This window comes from Alligator mississippiensis, chromosome 4, assembly GCF_030867095.1.
Source record: "Alligator mississippiensis isolate rAllMis1 chromosome 4, rAllMis1, whole genome shotgun sequence".
Taxonomy (NCBI): Eukaryota; Metazoa; Chordata; order Crocodylia; family Alligatoridae; genus Alligator; species Alligator mississippiensis.
The window spans coordinates 164,345,106-164,361,160 of NC_081827.1; the positions used below are offsets into that span (position 1 = coordinate 164,345,106).

Here is a 16,055-nt window from a genome sequence, read left to right on the forward strand (position 1 = left end):
CCTTTATCAATGATATCTGTCTGCTCATCTGTTTTTTTTCACATGCTGAAATCTGAGTATTCTCATTGCTACTTTGTTTATATTGAGTGATCTGAAACATGGGATTTCAGGGAGAAGAGGCGCTCAACTCCCATCCACTGTTGCCAGAGACTGAGGTCCAAACAGGGTCACTGCTTTGTAATCCTCAAGAGGGTCACAGTTCTATAAACACCAATTAGATCTTAAGTTGTTTCCAGCAGTGCAAATGCCCAGTTTGACTGCAGCATTGTCATGGCAATGACTTGAGATCACAATCTCAGTGACGACTTTAACTTGATAAAGTAGGGTAGATTCTGAAGAGGCTTGAATCCATGTTTAGGCAGCTTTCTGGGGTGGAGAGCAGGCTTTTGGTTGGGCTGGCATGCCCTACACATCTCGTGTACAATTCAGATGGTTTTGATAGCTAGCAAAAATGATCAGGAAAGATGGAGGGAGCAAAAGCTGGGTGTAATTACCCCCAGTGTCCCAAAGGGCCCAAGCCACTAAGTACAATGCTTGGCTTCCATCTGGAAAATCAAGGAAATGAATTGCATGGTGACACCTAGCTCCGGATAGCATATTCCCCAATGAGGCAGCTTTCTCCCACTGAAGAACACATTCCAGCATTTGTGCAGCAGTTTGCAAAACAAATGGGCATCTTGGTGCAGGAAATCTGGAGCTGGGGTTCAAGCTGGAGTTTTGTTCTTGTCTGTATTGGGACTATGTTCACAGAATCTGAACATGAGGATGGGAAGGGACCTCAAGAGGTCATTGAGTCCAACCCCCTGCTCAAAGCAGGACCATCCCCAACAAGATCAGCCTGGGCTTTGTAGAACTGGGCGTTAGAAACCTCCAAGGATGGAGATTCCACCACCTCTAGGTAACCCATTCCAGTGTTTCACCACCCTCCTAGTAAGTTTTTCCTAGTATCCAACCTAAACCTCCCTTGTTGCATCTTGAGACCATTGATCCTTGTTCTGTCATCTGTCACCACTGAGAACAGTCTAGCTCCATCCTATTTGGAACCACTCTTCAGTTAAAGACTTTTATCAAATCCCCCCTCAGTCTTGCTCTTCTGCAGACTAAATAAGCCCAGTTCCCTCAGCCTTTCCTCATAAGTCATGTGCCCCAGCCCCCTAACCATTTTCATTGTCCTCTACTGAACTGTCCAACTTGTTGACTTCCTTTCCATAGTAGGAGGCCAAAACTCAACACAGTACTTCATATGTGGCCTCACCATTGCTGAACAGAGGGGAATAATTAATTACTTCCCTTGACCTGCCAGCAACATTCATACTAATGCAGCCCAGTATGCCGTTAGGCTTCTTGACAAGGACACGTTGATTCGCATCCAGCTGATCATCCACTTTAACCCCAAGTCCTTTTCTGCAGAGCTGCTGCTTAGTCAGTTCATCCCTAATCTGTACCAGTGCATGGGATTCTTGTGTCCTAAGTGCAGGACTTTACACTTGTCCTTGTTGAGCCTCATGAGATTTCTTTTGGCCCAATGCTCCAATTTGTCTAGGTCACTCTGAATCCTAGCCCTCTTCCCATCTTGGTGTCATCAGCAAACTTGCTCAGTGTAATCCATCCAGATCCCAATCCATCTTCCATATCGTCAATGAAGATATTGAACAAAACCAGCCCTAGCAAAAACCCCTGGGGCACTCGACTTGATACCAGCTGCCAACTAGACCTTTAGCAATTGATCACTACCTGGTGAGCCCAACAATCCATCCAGCGTTCTTTCCACCTTATAGTCTATTCATTAGGCCTCTGCAAAGTGGCTAGTATTTGCTTCAGATTCGGCCAATTCAGGGGACAGCAATTCGATTCAGTGTCCCAAATTGATTCGGTCGCAGCCAAATCTCCAAATTGGCCCCCATACCCCGCCCACTCTCAATGGCTGCCCCACCTGCTCTTCCAGCTCCCTGCTCTTTTAAAAAAAAAAACAAACAGCCCTGACCCAGCAGCTTCTGCCCAGCAGGGGGCAATCCCTGCTGCCCCATGCTGCGTGGGGGGACTCTGCCACCAGCCCCCCCCACCCCCAGGCCACTGCAGCAGCTGGTGAGTGGCTTTTTTGGTGCTTTTTTTTTTAAGGGCTTGAAGATGGGGCTTGGTGGGGCAGCCATGGGGGCGGGGGGGGGGGTGTGCTGGGAGAGTTGTCGGGGCAGAGCCCCCACACAGCGTGGGGCAGTGGGGGGGAGCAGGGATCGCCTCCCCCACACACCTGCCAGCAGTGAGACCAGGCTTTTTTTTTCAAAGAGCCAGAAGCTGGGGCAGGCAGGGCAGCCAAGGGAGGGGTGGGGGGACGGGGGGCTGAGGGAACAGGCAGGGGATGGGGCCTAGCTGGGGTCTACCCATGGTCCCCTCCTCCTTCCTCCACCCCCTCCCTCCCCTACTTACCCCTACTTACCAGCACAGAGTCTGGGTCCAGCTCCCTGCTGCAGCCAGTGTAGACTGCCCAAATCGCCAAAGCTCTCCAAATATTCTCTGAATTTATTCAGAGAGCTTCAAATCGATTCAGACCTTTTCACTGGTCTCCTGATTTGATTCAGATTCAGAGATTCGGCCACCAAATCAGGCCGAATCTCCTCCAAGTTGAATCAGGACCTGAAGCTTCGCACAGCCCTACTATTCACCCAAACCATACTTCCTCAGCTTGCTTCCAAGGTTGCTATGGAAGACTGTATCAGAAGCCTTGTTAAAATCAAAGTATATTATGTCCACTGTTTTCCCCACATCCAGAGCCAGTCATCTTGTCATAGAAGGTAACCAGGTTGGTAAGGCATGACTTGCCCTTGGTGAATCTATGCTGACTGTTCCTGAACACACTTTTCCAAGTGCTTAGAAATTACAGATTAACAGATTCATAGATGTAGGGTCTGAAGGGACCTAAATAGATTAACAAGTCCTACCCCCCACCCTGGGCAGGAGAGAATACTGGGCTCATATGACCCCAGCTAGGTAATTGTCAAGCCTCCTCTTAAAGACCCCCAGGGTAGGAGCCAGCACCACTTCTCTTGGAAGTTGGTTCCAGATCCTAGCTGCCCTGACTGAAAAAGCGTTTTCTAATGTCCAGCCTGAACCTACTCTCAAACAATTTACGGCCATTATTCCTTGTTACTCTGAGAGGTGCTCAGGTGAACAGGCTCTCTCCCATTCCCCGCTGCCCCCCCTGGTAAGTTTGTAGATGGCCACCAGGTCCCCTCTCAGCCTTCTCTTGTGGAGGCTGAACAGGTTCAGGTCCTGTAGCCTCTCCTCATAGGGTCTGCCCTACTGTCCCCGGGTCATGTGAGTGGCCCTCCTCTGGACCCTCTCGATGCTGGCCACATCTCTCCTGAAGTGCGGCACCCAGAACTGGACACAGTACTCCAACTGTGGCCTGACCAGTGTCGCATAGAGGAGGAGGATCACCTCCTTTGCCCTGCTTGTGATTCATCTGTGGATGCAGGACAGGGTACGGTTGGCCTTACTGACCGCATCCTCACATTGGCGGCCCATGTTCATTTTGGAGTCTATAATGACACCAAGATCTCTTTCTGCCACTGTGCTTTCAAGAAGGGAGTTCCTTGAGGACCTGCTACATGATTTTTCTGGGGACTGAGGTGAGGCTAACTGGTCTGTAGTTCCCTGGATCCTCCTTCTTCCCTTTTTTAAGGATGGGCACTATATTTTTCCTTTTCCAATTGTCTGATCACCATGAGTTTTCAACAAGGATGGCCAGTGGCTCTGCAATCACATCAGCTGACTCCCTCAGCACCCTTGGATGCATTGCATTCAGCCCCATGGCCTTGTACACATCCAGCTTTTCTAAATAGTCCCTAACCTGTTATTTCACCACTGAGGGCTGCTCACCTTTCCAAACTGTGCTGCCTCTGCAGTAGTCTGGGCGCTGACCTTGCCTGTAAAAAGTGAGGTAAAAAAGGCATCCTTCAGCCTTTTCCTCCTCATCTGTCATGGGTTGCCTCCCCATTCAGTAAGGAACCCACACTTTCCCTGACCATCCTCTTGTTGCTAACATACTTGTATAATTTGTTCTTGTACCCTTCATGTCCCTTGCTAGCTGCAACTCCAATTGCATTTTGGCCTTCCTGATTTCATCCCTTCATGCCCAAGCAATATTCTTATACTCCTCCCTTTTCATCTGGCCAAGCTTCCACTTCTTATAAGCCTCCTTTTTGTGTTTAAGTTCACCAAAGAGTTCTCTGCTAAGCCAAGCTGGTCACCGGCCACATTTGCTAGTCTTCCTGCATATTGGGATCGTTTGTTCCTGCACGCCCAGTAAGGTTTCTTTAAAGTACACCCAGTGCTCCTAGACCCCTTTCCCCCTCAGAATGGCCTCCCAGGTGATCCTGCCTATCAGTTCCCTAAGGGAATCAAAGTCTACTTTGCTGAAGTCCAGGGTCCATACTCTGCTGCTCTCCTTTCTTCCTTTTGTCAGGATTCTGAATGTGATCATCTCATGGTCGCTGCCACCCAAGTTGCTATCCAATTCTACATTCCCCACTAAGTCTTCCCTGTTTGTGAGCATCGGGTCAAGAAGAGCACAGCTCCTAGTTGGCCTTTCCAGCACTTGCACAAGGAAGTTGTCCCTAACACTCTCCAAAAACTTCCTGGATTGCCTGTGCACTTCTGTATCACCCTCCCAGCAGATGTCGGGGTGACTGAAGTCCCCCATGAGAACCAGGGCCTGTAATTGGGAAACTTCCACTAATTGTCTAAAGAAAGCCTCACCTACCTCATCCTTTTGGTTTGGTGGTCTATAGCAGACACCCACCATGACATGACCCTTGTTGCTCTCCTCTGTAACCTTAACCCAGAGATTTTCAACATGCCTCTCTACAGTTTCATACTGCAGCTCTGAGCTGTCATACAACTCTTTTACATAAAGAGCAACTCCTCCTCCTCTTCTCCCTTTCCTGCTCTTCCTGAACAGTTTGTACCTATCCATGATGGTGCTCCAGTCATGCGAGCTCCCACCAAGTCTGTTGTTCCAATCACGCCATAGTTCTGTGACTACACGAGGATTTCCAGTTCTTCCTGCTTGTGTTGCAGGCTCCATGTATTCATGTACAGACCCTTGAGGTAACTAGCAGATTGCCTTACTTTCTCAGAAAGAATGAGGAGGCCTCCCCTGTTGCCCCTTCCTCTTTGTGCTTCCTCCAGGTCTCCTGCTTCCCCACTTACCTTGGGGCTTTGGTCTCCATCTCCTGGCAAATCTAGTTTAAAGTCCTCTTTCACTAGCTTAGCGAGCCCATCTGCAAATATGCTCTTCCTTCTCTTTGTCAGGTGGATCCTGTCTCTTCCTAGCAATCTTTTTCTTGGAGCAACATCCCATGGTTGAAGAAGTTGAATCCCTAGTGGTGACAGCACCTGCACAGCCATGCATTGACCTGCAGGATGCCAGGGCCCTTCCGCTTAACTGGAAGGATTGAGGAGAACATCACCTGTGCTCCTGCCCCTTCACACTTGCACCCAGAGCCCTGTTGTCACCCTTGGTTTGGTCAGTGTCATTCCTGACAGTATCATTGGTGCCCACATGAATGAGCAGCATAAGGTAGTAGTTAGATGGTCGGACAAGTCTTTGTAATCTTTCTGTGATATCTCAGATCTGGGCTCCAGGCAAGCCGCAGACTTCCCAGGACAACAGATCAGGCTACAAATGGATCCCTCCATCCCCTGCAGACTGGAGTCTCCAACCACCACCACCCATCATTATGTCTTTGTGGTAGTGGTCTCAAGTACACTTCCTGTCTTAGCTCCTCATGCCAAGTACAGGCAAGGCATTGGAAGTAAGTCCTCTGAGAAAGCTGAAAGTTGGTTGTTTTTGTCATGGGGATTGATGTTTTTGTCCAAAAGCAATTTGGTGAATGAAAGAAGTGTCTGCCTTGGCAAGTAATACCAGATCCAACAAATAAGACCAATGTTGCTTCACTTTACCTAGTCTCAGCATTGTGGTTGAACCAGCTTGGACACCTCCACCATTGTGACTTGAACTAGCTTGGCCACTCCCCACAAATTCAAACTGGGAGCCTGGATTTAAAATCAGCAGAAAGAGGAGCAAGCTCAGCCCAATCTCAGAAACCAACTGAGTTAACCTGTTTGCCTTGCTGAGGACTTGCCTGTAGCTCTTATCTCCTAAGTATCAGAGCAGCCTTGTTCTAAGCTGCATCTGATGAAGGAAGCTTCGGCCCATACACACGCTTGTGCACATGCACGTACATACACACTAGTCTATGAGATGCAAATCTTCCCTGCTTTCTACTAGGCTGCGATTGCCTGTCACAGCAGCTCCTCAAGGAGAGAGAGCATTCAGTCACTATCCAAAATGCCTCCTGACCCTGCAAAAATCTCTCATAGTTCAACTATTGGCTCTGTTTCCTTCCTGCAGCTGACCAGCCCAGGTGCGATTCCTACAGGTAAAAGTCCTGCAGCCTGTTAAGTTTGGCATGTTCTTAGTAACTTTTCCACAGCATCTCCCACTGGTACACATACAGTCCATGCAACCTTACCAAGACCCTGCTGTGAGCATCACACTCTCCGCAGTAAAGAGAAAGACACATGTGTCCCCTCCTGTGGCAGTGTAAAGAGCTGGGAATATTGGAGTTCAACTGCAGCCCAACTAGCTGGTTGCCTCTGGAAAATCCCTAGCCTCAGCTGCTTTGTCTTTCCAGGGGCTAGTACTGACCTCCCAGGCGCATGGCATGAGGCTTTGGATTTTGTGCTTGGAGATCATCTGTTAGTTTAGTAGCTTAGATTTGCCTGGCACGGTGCAGCAGGATTCAAGCCCTGTCTACCTCGGCATTAGTGCACAAACACAGGATGATAACCCACCCCCCGGGATGGTTGCCGGAGTGCCAGGAAAGCAAGCAGGAGGCGCTGGTGGTGCCTACTCTTTGCAGCAGGCAGATAAAAGCGAAGCACGGCTCCTCACGTGGTTCCCATACATGTGTCGGAAGTAAGTGGGAGATAGCCAGCTGGTGGTGAGCAGTGATCTGTGTCCGCCCAGGGTGGGGAGTAGCCAAACAGGGTGGGGGGGAAAAATAGGAGTTTGGCCATGAGCCAAAAGAGATACTGCTTGTTATCACAGGCCTCTTGTGAGAGGAAGTGCTAGCCTCAGACTTCTCCTGTCAGAAATAAAGCAGGCAAAATACGCTGCCCAGGCTGGGGGCGCGTGGGCAGGGGGGTGAAGGCACACGACAAGCATTGGTAGCCAATCAACAAGAAGACCAACCAACCACAGTAGGCCCTGTCTGGTGTTCATGGGACTGGCTGGTAGGCACTGAGGAGTTGTCTATGTGATGAGCTGCAGGACTAAATCAGTGACTTGCATTTGGCTTTTTTTTTTTTAATGTCTTGTCTCAGGCCAAATCAGCCAAAGCAGTTCCAAATTCTGTGGACTGGGCAGCACTCAATTTTCAAGTCTGCCAGAGCTACCACTGGCATGTATCCTCCCCCCAGACTCTTCAGCCTGGCACTGCAAATACTCCCATATCCACGGCTGGCGTTCTATGTGCAAGCCCCAAGCCCAGGGGCCTTGGGGTTCAGATGCCCCCAAGTCTTACTTGTCCCTAGCCAAAGGAGCAAGCTAGAGGAAAAGCCTGAGGGCAATCCCTCATCACCATAAATTGCATAGCCTAGATCTTCCCATTGGAGGCATTATAGACCCTTGTAGCGGGGGCTGCCTGCAGTGCAAGGGGCAGGCCTTCACCCTCAACTACACCAAGTCATTCAACACCAAGAAGAAGGGGGTCTCCCTTGCCAAGCAAGCACAACCACCTGGGCCAAAAACCAATCGTGGTATCTCCTTCACCTGGTTGATCATGATATCTCCCCTGCCAGGTAACTATTTTTGGCTTGTGATTAAAATTGCTCATTAACCCTGTTGCAGCAGATGCTGGTGAGCCCCTTCCCCATTCTGAGCCTCAGTCCCCCACCACCACTCTGCTCATGGCTACTTCATCTGTTTCTACTGTAAGTTGTCTGTCCGTGTGTGTAAAGCACCTGGCACAACTAGGCCCTGATTAACAAATCCAATGTGCTTGACTGCCCAGCCCTGTAAACTGGGCTTTCCCTGATACCTGGAGGATGTTTCTGGCTGACTCAGTAATGAGGCCTCCCTGGGCAGTTTTGCTGTGGCAGGAAGCAGGCTGCATTACATCCCCAGGGCATGGGGCAGCCCGTAGCCTCAAGGTACAGGTTCTGGAGGGAGCATTTGGGACTGCAAGGTCACTGCAAGCCCAGAAGGGCCTCATTTCACAGCTTCCCTCTTCAAAGAATAGCCAGGAGATGCGCTGACACAGGGACACCCCTGTAGGTGGGAGTCTTGCCACCATTCCCACCACTCCCACCCTTGGTAAGACAGCAGCCAGGTAGGGGTCTGTAAAGGGAAGAGGATGGAGGAGCACTGGGAGGTCTGTGTGGACGGGCTTCTCTGCAAGCTTGAATGTTATTTGAGCCAGCCACAAGCTCCGCAGCCTCCTCTGGCCCTGATCCTGCCCTGATTTCTTGGAGTTCTGCTTGGGGCAGAGATCAGGGCAGCTTCTGAGGTCTGTGCTGTGCTGGCTCCTGCTTATGGGGTTTTTTTGGAGCCATACCAGCAGGCTAGATGCATCTGCATTTGCACTGGAGAGAAGAAATGACTGTGATTAGTAAAGGAAAAGTCATCATGACACAGAATGCAGTGGATTCTGGAAAAAAGGTTGTTACAAATAGTCTGGAAACAGGATGAGTGCCGTGTCCCTGGTCTGTCTGATCAGAGCACCCCACTGTGTCATGATACCTGTTGGCAGCTGGGGGCCTGCTCACTTCCACTGGCTCTCTGAGCTGGGAGACCTGCCCCTCCATCAACTGTGCATGAAGCACTGCTACCTTGTAACCCAGCGACTCTCAGCTAGGGTCCCACAGCACCCTGGGCTGCCTTGAAATCCTTTCAAGGGTGCCACAGGTTGCCACACAATGTTACCACTGTCAGGTGGGCAAATGATTAACAAGATAAACTCAGAGATTTCACTTGGGAATCTATAATAAAACCTGTTGACTGTGACCTGCCGTGGGCTTCCTGAGTCCTTTGCAACAGAACTTTTCTCTATTATGGTTCTCTGGGCAAAAAAAAAGAGTGAAAACTAAGAGCTGGCATTTTCCAAAGGTGTCTTTAGTCTAAAAGGGTTGAGAACCACTGCTGTAACCTCACCCTGTCTGCTGAGGAGGAGCACAGGCTGCTTCCCATGGACTTGGACTAGGGAAGTCACCAGGACAGACCCAGCTTAAGAACTCTTCTACCACCAAAAAGCTCAGCACCCGGCCAGGGGCAGCTGGGTCTGGGATGCTGCTGCTGCTAAAATGTGCTGTATCATACAACCCTTACCCCCCACACCACCGCCATTAACCAGCCTTGTCTGTGGCATAGTTCTGTCCTAGCTGAAGTTGTTGCATCCCTCGTGCTTCCATACCTCTTAACAATGCCTCAGGGTGGAAGGAACAAATCCATCCCAGTTCCAGGCAGAGGTAGAGACCTGGCTGGCACTCTTCCTGCTGGAAGGCGGAGGGTCCTAGCTACTAAATTTGGAGTTGAGGTTTCTTTATCTAGAAAGCACAGATCCTTGCAGCCCCTTCAAGTGGGCAGTGTTTCTGGTCCCCGCGGGATGCTTTGCAGACAAGTGGTGACATCAATGTGTGGTTGGAACACAGCACGGCGCGAGCGCTGCACATTTGTCCACAAAGAGGTACAGACTCCTCTGCAGATGAGGTACACTAAACCATAGATTTCCAGCCCTGCAGGCAGAGAGGCTGTGACTGGGGATCCACACAGACAAGTTAAAGAATTATATTGACCAAATCTGAATCCATCTGTGATGCCCCAATCCCAATCCCTTTGAGAGAGGCAGCCATCAGCCTACCCCTTTCAGGTCCTACTGAGTTTTGTTGATCCCTGACAGTGCTGTTAGCTGCATTAGCCTATGACTTTTCTTCCTCCACCTCCTCCTCCTCCTCATCATCATTATCAACACTGGTGTGTGAGTGGTGTCCCTCCATCTGTCTGTGCCTGAGCTTAACCCCTGCCAACCCAGACCTGTAGCTTGAGGCAGGTCAGAGCTGCCTGATGGGGCCGTATCAGTGGCATCGAGGTGTCTATTGGCAGACAGTCAAGTGTGGAAAGCTCTGTCAGAGTTTCCACTGCCAGGGCTCTGGAGAGTCTCTCCAGCACTCCCCTCCAAGGGGCTGTTCTATTTAAGGCATTCATGGCAACAAGAGCTTTTGGAAAGTCAGCCATCAGGGCTATGCCAAGCTTGATATGGGAAGCCTTGTTTGGCTCCTCCTTTATCTGGGTAGTTGCTCCTCTGGCTGCTCCCCCATGCACACACACGCTGGTATAATCAGTGTAGACACATCATTGCTATGCCTCCCCATGCCCCCCACACCTCGCCTCCTCTCCTCTCTCTGATTGATGACTTCCCAGAGAAATGCAACATGAAGCTGGGGGGGGGGGCTGACAGGTGATCAGATTTCTAAGCTCCCAAGACTGGCCTTGTCAGGGCCACTAGGATGGGGAAACTGAGTCACTGAGGGGGTGAAGTAACTTGAGAGGCAGGAGGAAGTGTGCTTGGCCAAGGGGGATTGGGCAGGCATGTCTCAGTGGTCTCATTGCCTGACACACGGGTGGGGAAACTGAGGCTCAGAGGCAGATAGTGACACTTGCCCAAGTTAACACTGAACCCATGTCAGGTCTAGGAGTGTGACTTGGGAGTCCAACCTACTAAGTGGGCCATTTATTTTCACTGGGGGTCTTTGTGCAAAGCCAGTAAAATTACTGGGGGGGAGGAGTGCTGAATGGTTAGGGTTTGCAAGGAAAGCACTTTTGAAGAGGGTGACAGGGACCAGGGCCAAGCTACGGCAGCTGTGTTTGAGGGGGAGGTAGAGGGGAAAGCCCCTGCTTTCACAACCAGGCACCACAAAGTCCCAGCCCAGGAATGATTTCCTGTTTAGCTGAAGGTCCAGCCGTGGGTCAGAGCAGGGAGCTCCCCAGCATGCAGGGCCCTGAGCAAGGGTGCTGGAAGGGCTCCGTGTCACAGTGGAGAAGCTGAGCCAGGTTGAGATGTGTCCTCCAGGCTGAGATGTGTCCCAAATGCTGGTGGCTGAGGGGCTGCTGCCCCGGGCTTGTGCAGCCAGGTACTCTGCAGGAACCTCCAGAGAAAGTTCAGAGCTCAGGAATGGTCCCCAGGTCTCAGCACCCCACCTTCTGACCCACCCCCAGCCTCAGCTATCAAGGGAGCTGGACCTCTCCATGCCCATGTGGGCATTAGTTCAGGCAAGCACATGCATGGGACTGGTATGGCTGCAGGGCAGCCTCTGCTGGTGCCACCACAGTGTAAAGCAGCTGCAACCCTCCCTCAAGGCAACAGAGAGGGTCTCCATCCTCCCCACCTCCACAACCACTGTAAGAGCATCCAGCTGAGGAGGAGTGGGACGCAGGAACCATCAGAGCAATACCCCTCATCTCCTGGGGAACTCTCGCTGTCTTTCCAGCTCTGGTACCAGGTCCTGGTGACTTCAGGGTGTTTGGGGAGCTGCCCCCCACCATTCACTACTCTGATGCTTGGCACTGGGCACCTGCGGTCATGCAGACAGAGACCAAGAGCTTCTGGGAGGTTCCTCCTCACAGAACAGGCTTGTGGAACCATCCCTGCCTACGAGGGCATCTTAGCCCTGCAGCACACACCGGCTGTGCTGCCTCCTTCCTCCCAGAGAGCCTAAGTGGTGCTACCCACGTCTGGCTGCAGACTCAGGGCTGTGGCCTGTGGCCCATGGAAGGCTCAAGCCTCCTAAAGGCGACCCATAGTTAAAGGCTCCCCCAGTCTGGCCCCAGCATCCGTTCCTCTGTTCCCCTGGCCCTGTCCTGCCCAGTCCTGTCTTGCAGGCTCCTCTCCCCACAAGAGGCAGTTGCCATTAAGCCTGGACAGAAAATATCAGCAGCTGGTAGGTGTCAGGGACAGTCTGAGACAGCTCAGGGTGGAGCAGGCACTGTCACCTCATCTCTGCCTCAGCTCCGTCAGGGCCCTGGGGTCTAGAAGCCCACCCCAGTTGCTGGGTCTAGAAGCCCTTGCTGGGTCAAGGGCCGCACTTGGAGCCAGGGCTGCAATCTCTGGGTCTAGGAGCCCACCCCAGTTGCTGGCTGCAGAGGCTGGGGACAAGGGAGGCAGCAGCAGGCCCAGGTGCCAGGGCAGCTTTGCTATCACCCCTCTGTCCTGGAAGACCATGCTCTCCAGCATCTTCAGGTGACAGGCCAGCCAGCCCTTCACACTGGGAGGCTCCCCCGCCTTCCCCATCCCTATTATCTTTGCCACCGTCCAGCCACCTCTGAGGGCATCACCCACAGGCCAGCCGGAGAGGTACCTGCTGGAGGAGAGCAGTCCCTCCCCAGCAGCTGCTCCCCAAGGCTGGCCCCCTGAAGAGCGCTGGCACAGGCAGGTCTCAGACCCCTTGTTCCTGCAGTTACATCCGCCCAGACACTGGGATGTGAAGCTCCTGGGCCCCTCCCTGAGCTGTGCTCTGGGTGCAGGGGTCTTGGGCTTGCTGTGGGCCAGTGACCCCACCAGGGCAGCCGGGTCATGCTGGGAGGACGAGACAAGCGGTTTTGGCCCTGACGTGCAGCCCCAGGCAGGGAGAGCGAATCCAGCCCTGACCCAAGGGAATTCCAAGCTCAGCAAGACGAGGCCTCATCTCAGAGACATCCTGCATCTTTGGCCACCATGGAGGAGGTTATGCCAGCAATGTCTGGAGGTGGCTTGGCTGCACCTACTAGGGAGTGGAGATACTAGGCTCCCCCCTGCCACTAGGAAAGCCTGTGGCCTTGGGCTGGGCTACCAGGGCCCCATGAGGGGATTCAGGCTGCAGGGTCTGTGCCCTCTGTGCCCATGCACCTGCCATGCCAGCCTGAAAGCTGTCTCAGAGAGAATGTCTGGGTTTCCCCCCAGCTCCCCTGGGTGGGGGGGATGCTCAGGGCTGGGCTGTGAGGACTGCACTGTCTCTTTAAAAGGCTCCAGGCGGAGCAGCCAGGAAAAGCCATGAACAGCCCAGCCCAGCCCAGCCTGGGGACAGGGACAGGACAATGCGAGAGCCCCTATCAGCCTGAGACCAGCCAGGCACCCATGAGCAGCCCCTGCACCAGCTCCGGGAAGGTGAGACTGCGCCAGCCTCCAGGTAACAGATGCCAGCCCCTGCCCTTCTGTGCTGGGACCAGGCCCTGGGGGGGGTGGACTGGGGGAGGGAAGAGGGTATGGGGCAAGTGATGGGATTGGTCACATGGAGGGGGAAACTCTGCTACCCCTCCCCACAACCGTAGTCCAGAGCCCTGACTCGCTGCCTATACTTGGGCTTCTCTCATGAGCACCCAGGGGGAGGGGGCAAGTTCTGCCCCAGAGGGTGACAGTGGTGGAAGCCAGGCCCTGTTTCATCTGCCCTTCTGGACACCCCTCCTCCCCCTGCAGTACATCTGAGTCCAGTCTTCTGGCTTTAAACTGTGGTAGGAGGGAGGGAGGGAGCTTTGCTTCCTAAGGGTTGTTCCTGTTGCCTTGAGACCAGCAGGTTCACTCTCTGCTAGGCAAGGGGCAGGGCTGAAGTCTGGGCCAGCCAAGGGCAGATGTGCCCTGATGCTGGCAACACCAGCGGTGCCCTCTGGGGAGCAGAGGCAGGAGACCGCCTGCTCTGTGCATGGGCTGGGGAAGCCAGGAACTGGAAAGGTCTCACTGGCCCCCAAGGGCCTTGCTTCCTGCCCCTGCTCTGGAAGAGTGGGTCTCATCAGGGTAGCTTCCCAGCCATAGGCAAAGCCCCCTAGAGAAGCAAGCAGCTGGCCAGAGCCTGTCCTACCATCACCAGGCTGGAACCCTGGGCCATGCAGACAGGCTGGGCACAGGAGAGCAGGGTTGGAAAATGCAAATGCCAGGCCTGCTCTCCAGGTTGCTGTTGGCACTGGGGTGTTTGCTGGAGACAAAACACTCACTGGCACACTCAGTGGGCTGTGGGATGCTGTGGGTGGGGATGAACCCTCATAGAGATGGGTACGGCCCATCTCAAAACACCCCCGGTGGGCTCCAGAATATCCTGAGAGCAGCTGAAGCCCCCCCAACCCTGCTCCCACAAGCTCCAGATGCTAGGGGCAATAAAGGGCCCCATTTTGCAGCTCCTGCCCCAGATGCATGGAGATCTGGGTTCCCCCCTGCAGCCCCTCAGTCCTGGAAGGCAAGCAGCTGATGGGTGTACCTTGTGCTCTCCCCAGTGCAGCAGCAGCGGCGGCAGCACCACCAGAGGCACCCCCAGCCATGGGGGAGTGGGGCTTCCTGAGCTCGCTGCTGGATGCAGTGCAGGAGCATTCGCCCATGGTGGGGCGCTTCTGGCTGGGGGTGATGCTGATCTTCCGCATCCTGATCTTGGCCACGGTGGGCGGGGATGTATTCGAGGACGAGCAGGAGGAGTTCGTGTGCAACACGCGGCAGCCAGGCTGCAAGCAGGTCTGCTATGACCGGGCCTTCCCCATCTCCCACTACCGCTTCCTAGTCTTCCACGTGGTGGTCCTCTCGGCCCCCGCTGTGCTCTTTGTCATCTACTCCATGCACCAGACTGCCAAAATGGCCAGGACTGGGAAGGGCGGCTCCCAGTGTGGTGCGGGGCCACAGCCCACCCAGCGGCGCCGCCATATCCGGGCCGTCTACGTGGCCAATGTCATCACACGGATCCTGGCTGAAGTCGGCTTCCTGCTGGGGCAGTGGCAGCTCTATGGCTTCGAGGTAGAGACCACGTACGTGTGCCAGCGTGCACCCTGCCCTCACCGTGTGGATTGCTTCGTGTCCCGGCCCACCGAAAAGACCATCTTCATCCACTTTTACTTTGTGGTGGGAATGGCATCTGCAGGGCTCAGCCTGGTGGAGCTGGCCCACCTTCTGTACAAGGGCCAGTGCCAGCGACGGGAGTCCGCCAGCCCCTCAAACCCAGCTGGTGCCACTGCTGCCGCCACTGAACAGCAGGACAACTGGTCTAACCAGGCCCAGGAGCAGGCCCAGTGCTTCCTGCCCCCTGAGAGTAGGAGCACCCAGGGGTCACCCTGCAGCAGTGCCCCCGAGCACTACAAGGCCGCAGCCCCGTTCCAGCCCAAAGAACCTATCCCACGCAGTAAGGCCTCCCCCTCCATGAGCAGGGACGATCTCACCATCTAGGGCCCAGCTCCCTCCTCGCTCCACGCTCCTGACCTGACTGGCTAGAGGGACAGAGCCAAGCGCCATCAAGATGAGCCGTGTTGGTTCTCAGCCCCCAAGGGCCAGGGATGCTGCTGTTTCAGTCTCTCCACAGTGACCTTCAGACAAAGAGCAACAAGCACCTGTAGGACCCTGCAGTCTCTACTGCCTGGTAGTGCCCCTGCTGGCAGGGCCTGTCTTGTGCCTTGCAACAAGATGACCTGTGGTTCCCAGCCCATGCATGGACACCTCACCAAGCGGGGGACCTCATTGTGTTGTGCTGGGACCTGGCTTTGCTGTCTCCAGCCCAGGCCACAGGAAGAGAGGTGGAGCTGAGGGCTTGTTCTAGGCCCTAGAAGCTGCAATAATACAAGAACTAGAGATCACAAAATGAAACTAGTAGGTGGTAAGTTTAAAACGAACATAAAGAAGTACTTTTTCACACCGTGTGTCATTCTGGTGTGGCACTCATTGCTGCTAGGTGTTGTGGAAGCTGACAGTTTAGCCAGACGTAAAAAGGGATTAGACAAATTCCTGGAAGAAAAGGACACCACTAGCTATTGAGCATGGGAGTTAAGGATACAGCCTCTGAATCAGCTCTTCCTAGACCCTAAATGCTGGTGGCTGCAACTGAGTGAGGAACAGTGGAAAAAATCCCTGATCATACCCAGTTCCTTCTCCCTTTCCACATCCACTCTCCGGGGTGAGATGGCTGGTCTGAGGCAATTCTTTTTTGTTCCTTTTTTGTTCCTAATCTCCACCCTGACAGAAGCGGGTAGGGGAGGCTGCGTGGCCCCAGTGGTGAGA

At 53.4% G+C, this 16,055-nt stretch overlaps 1 protein-coding gene across 1 annotated transcript; it reads left to right on the forward strand.

Moving 5' to 3' along the window:
• The first annotated feature begins 14,303 nt into the window (after nt 1–14,303).
• Nucleotides 14,304–15,721, forward strand: GJD3 (gap junction protein delta 3). Its single transcript, XM_006270793.3, has one exon. The coding sequence runs from the start codon at nt 14,340–14,342 to the stop codon at nt 15,228–15,230; it is 891 nt and encodes a 296-aa protein (XP_006270855.1). The 5' UTR covers nt 14,304–14,339; the 3' UTR covers nt 15,231–15,721.
• Nucleotides 15,722–16,055: the final 334 nt, after the last annotated feature.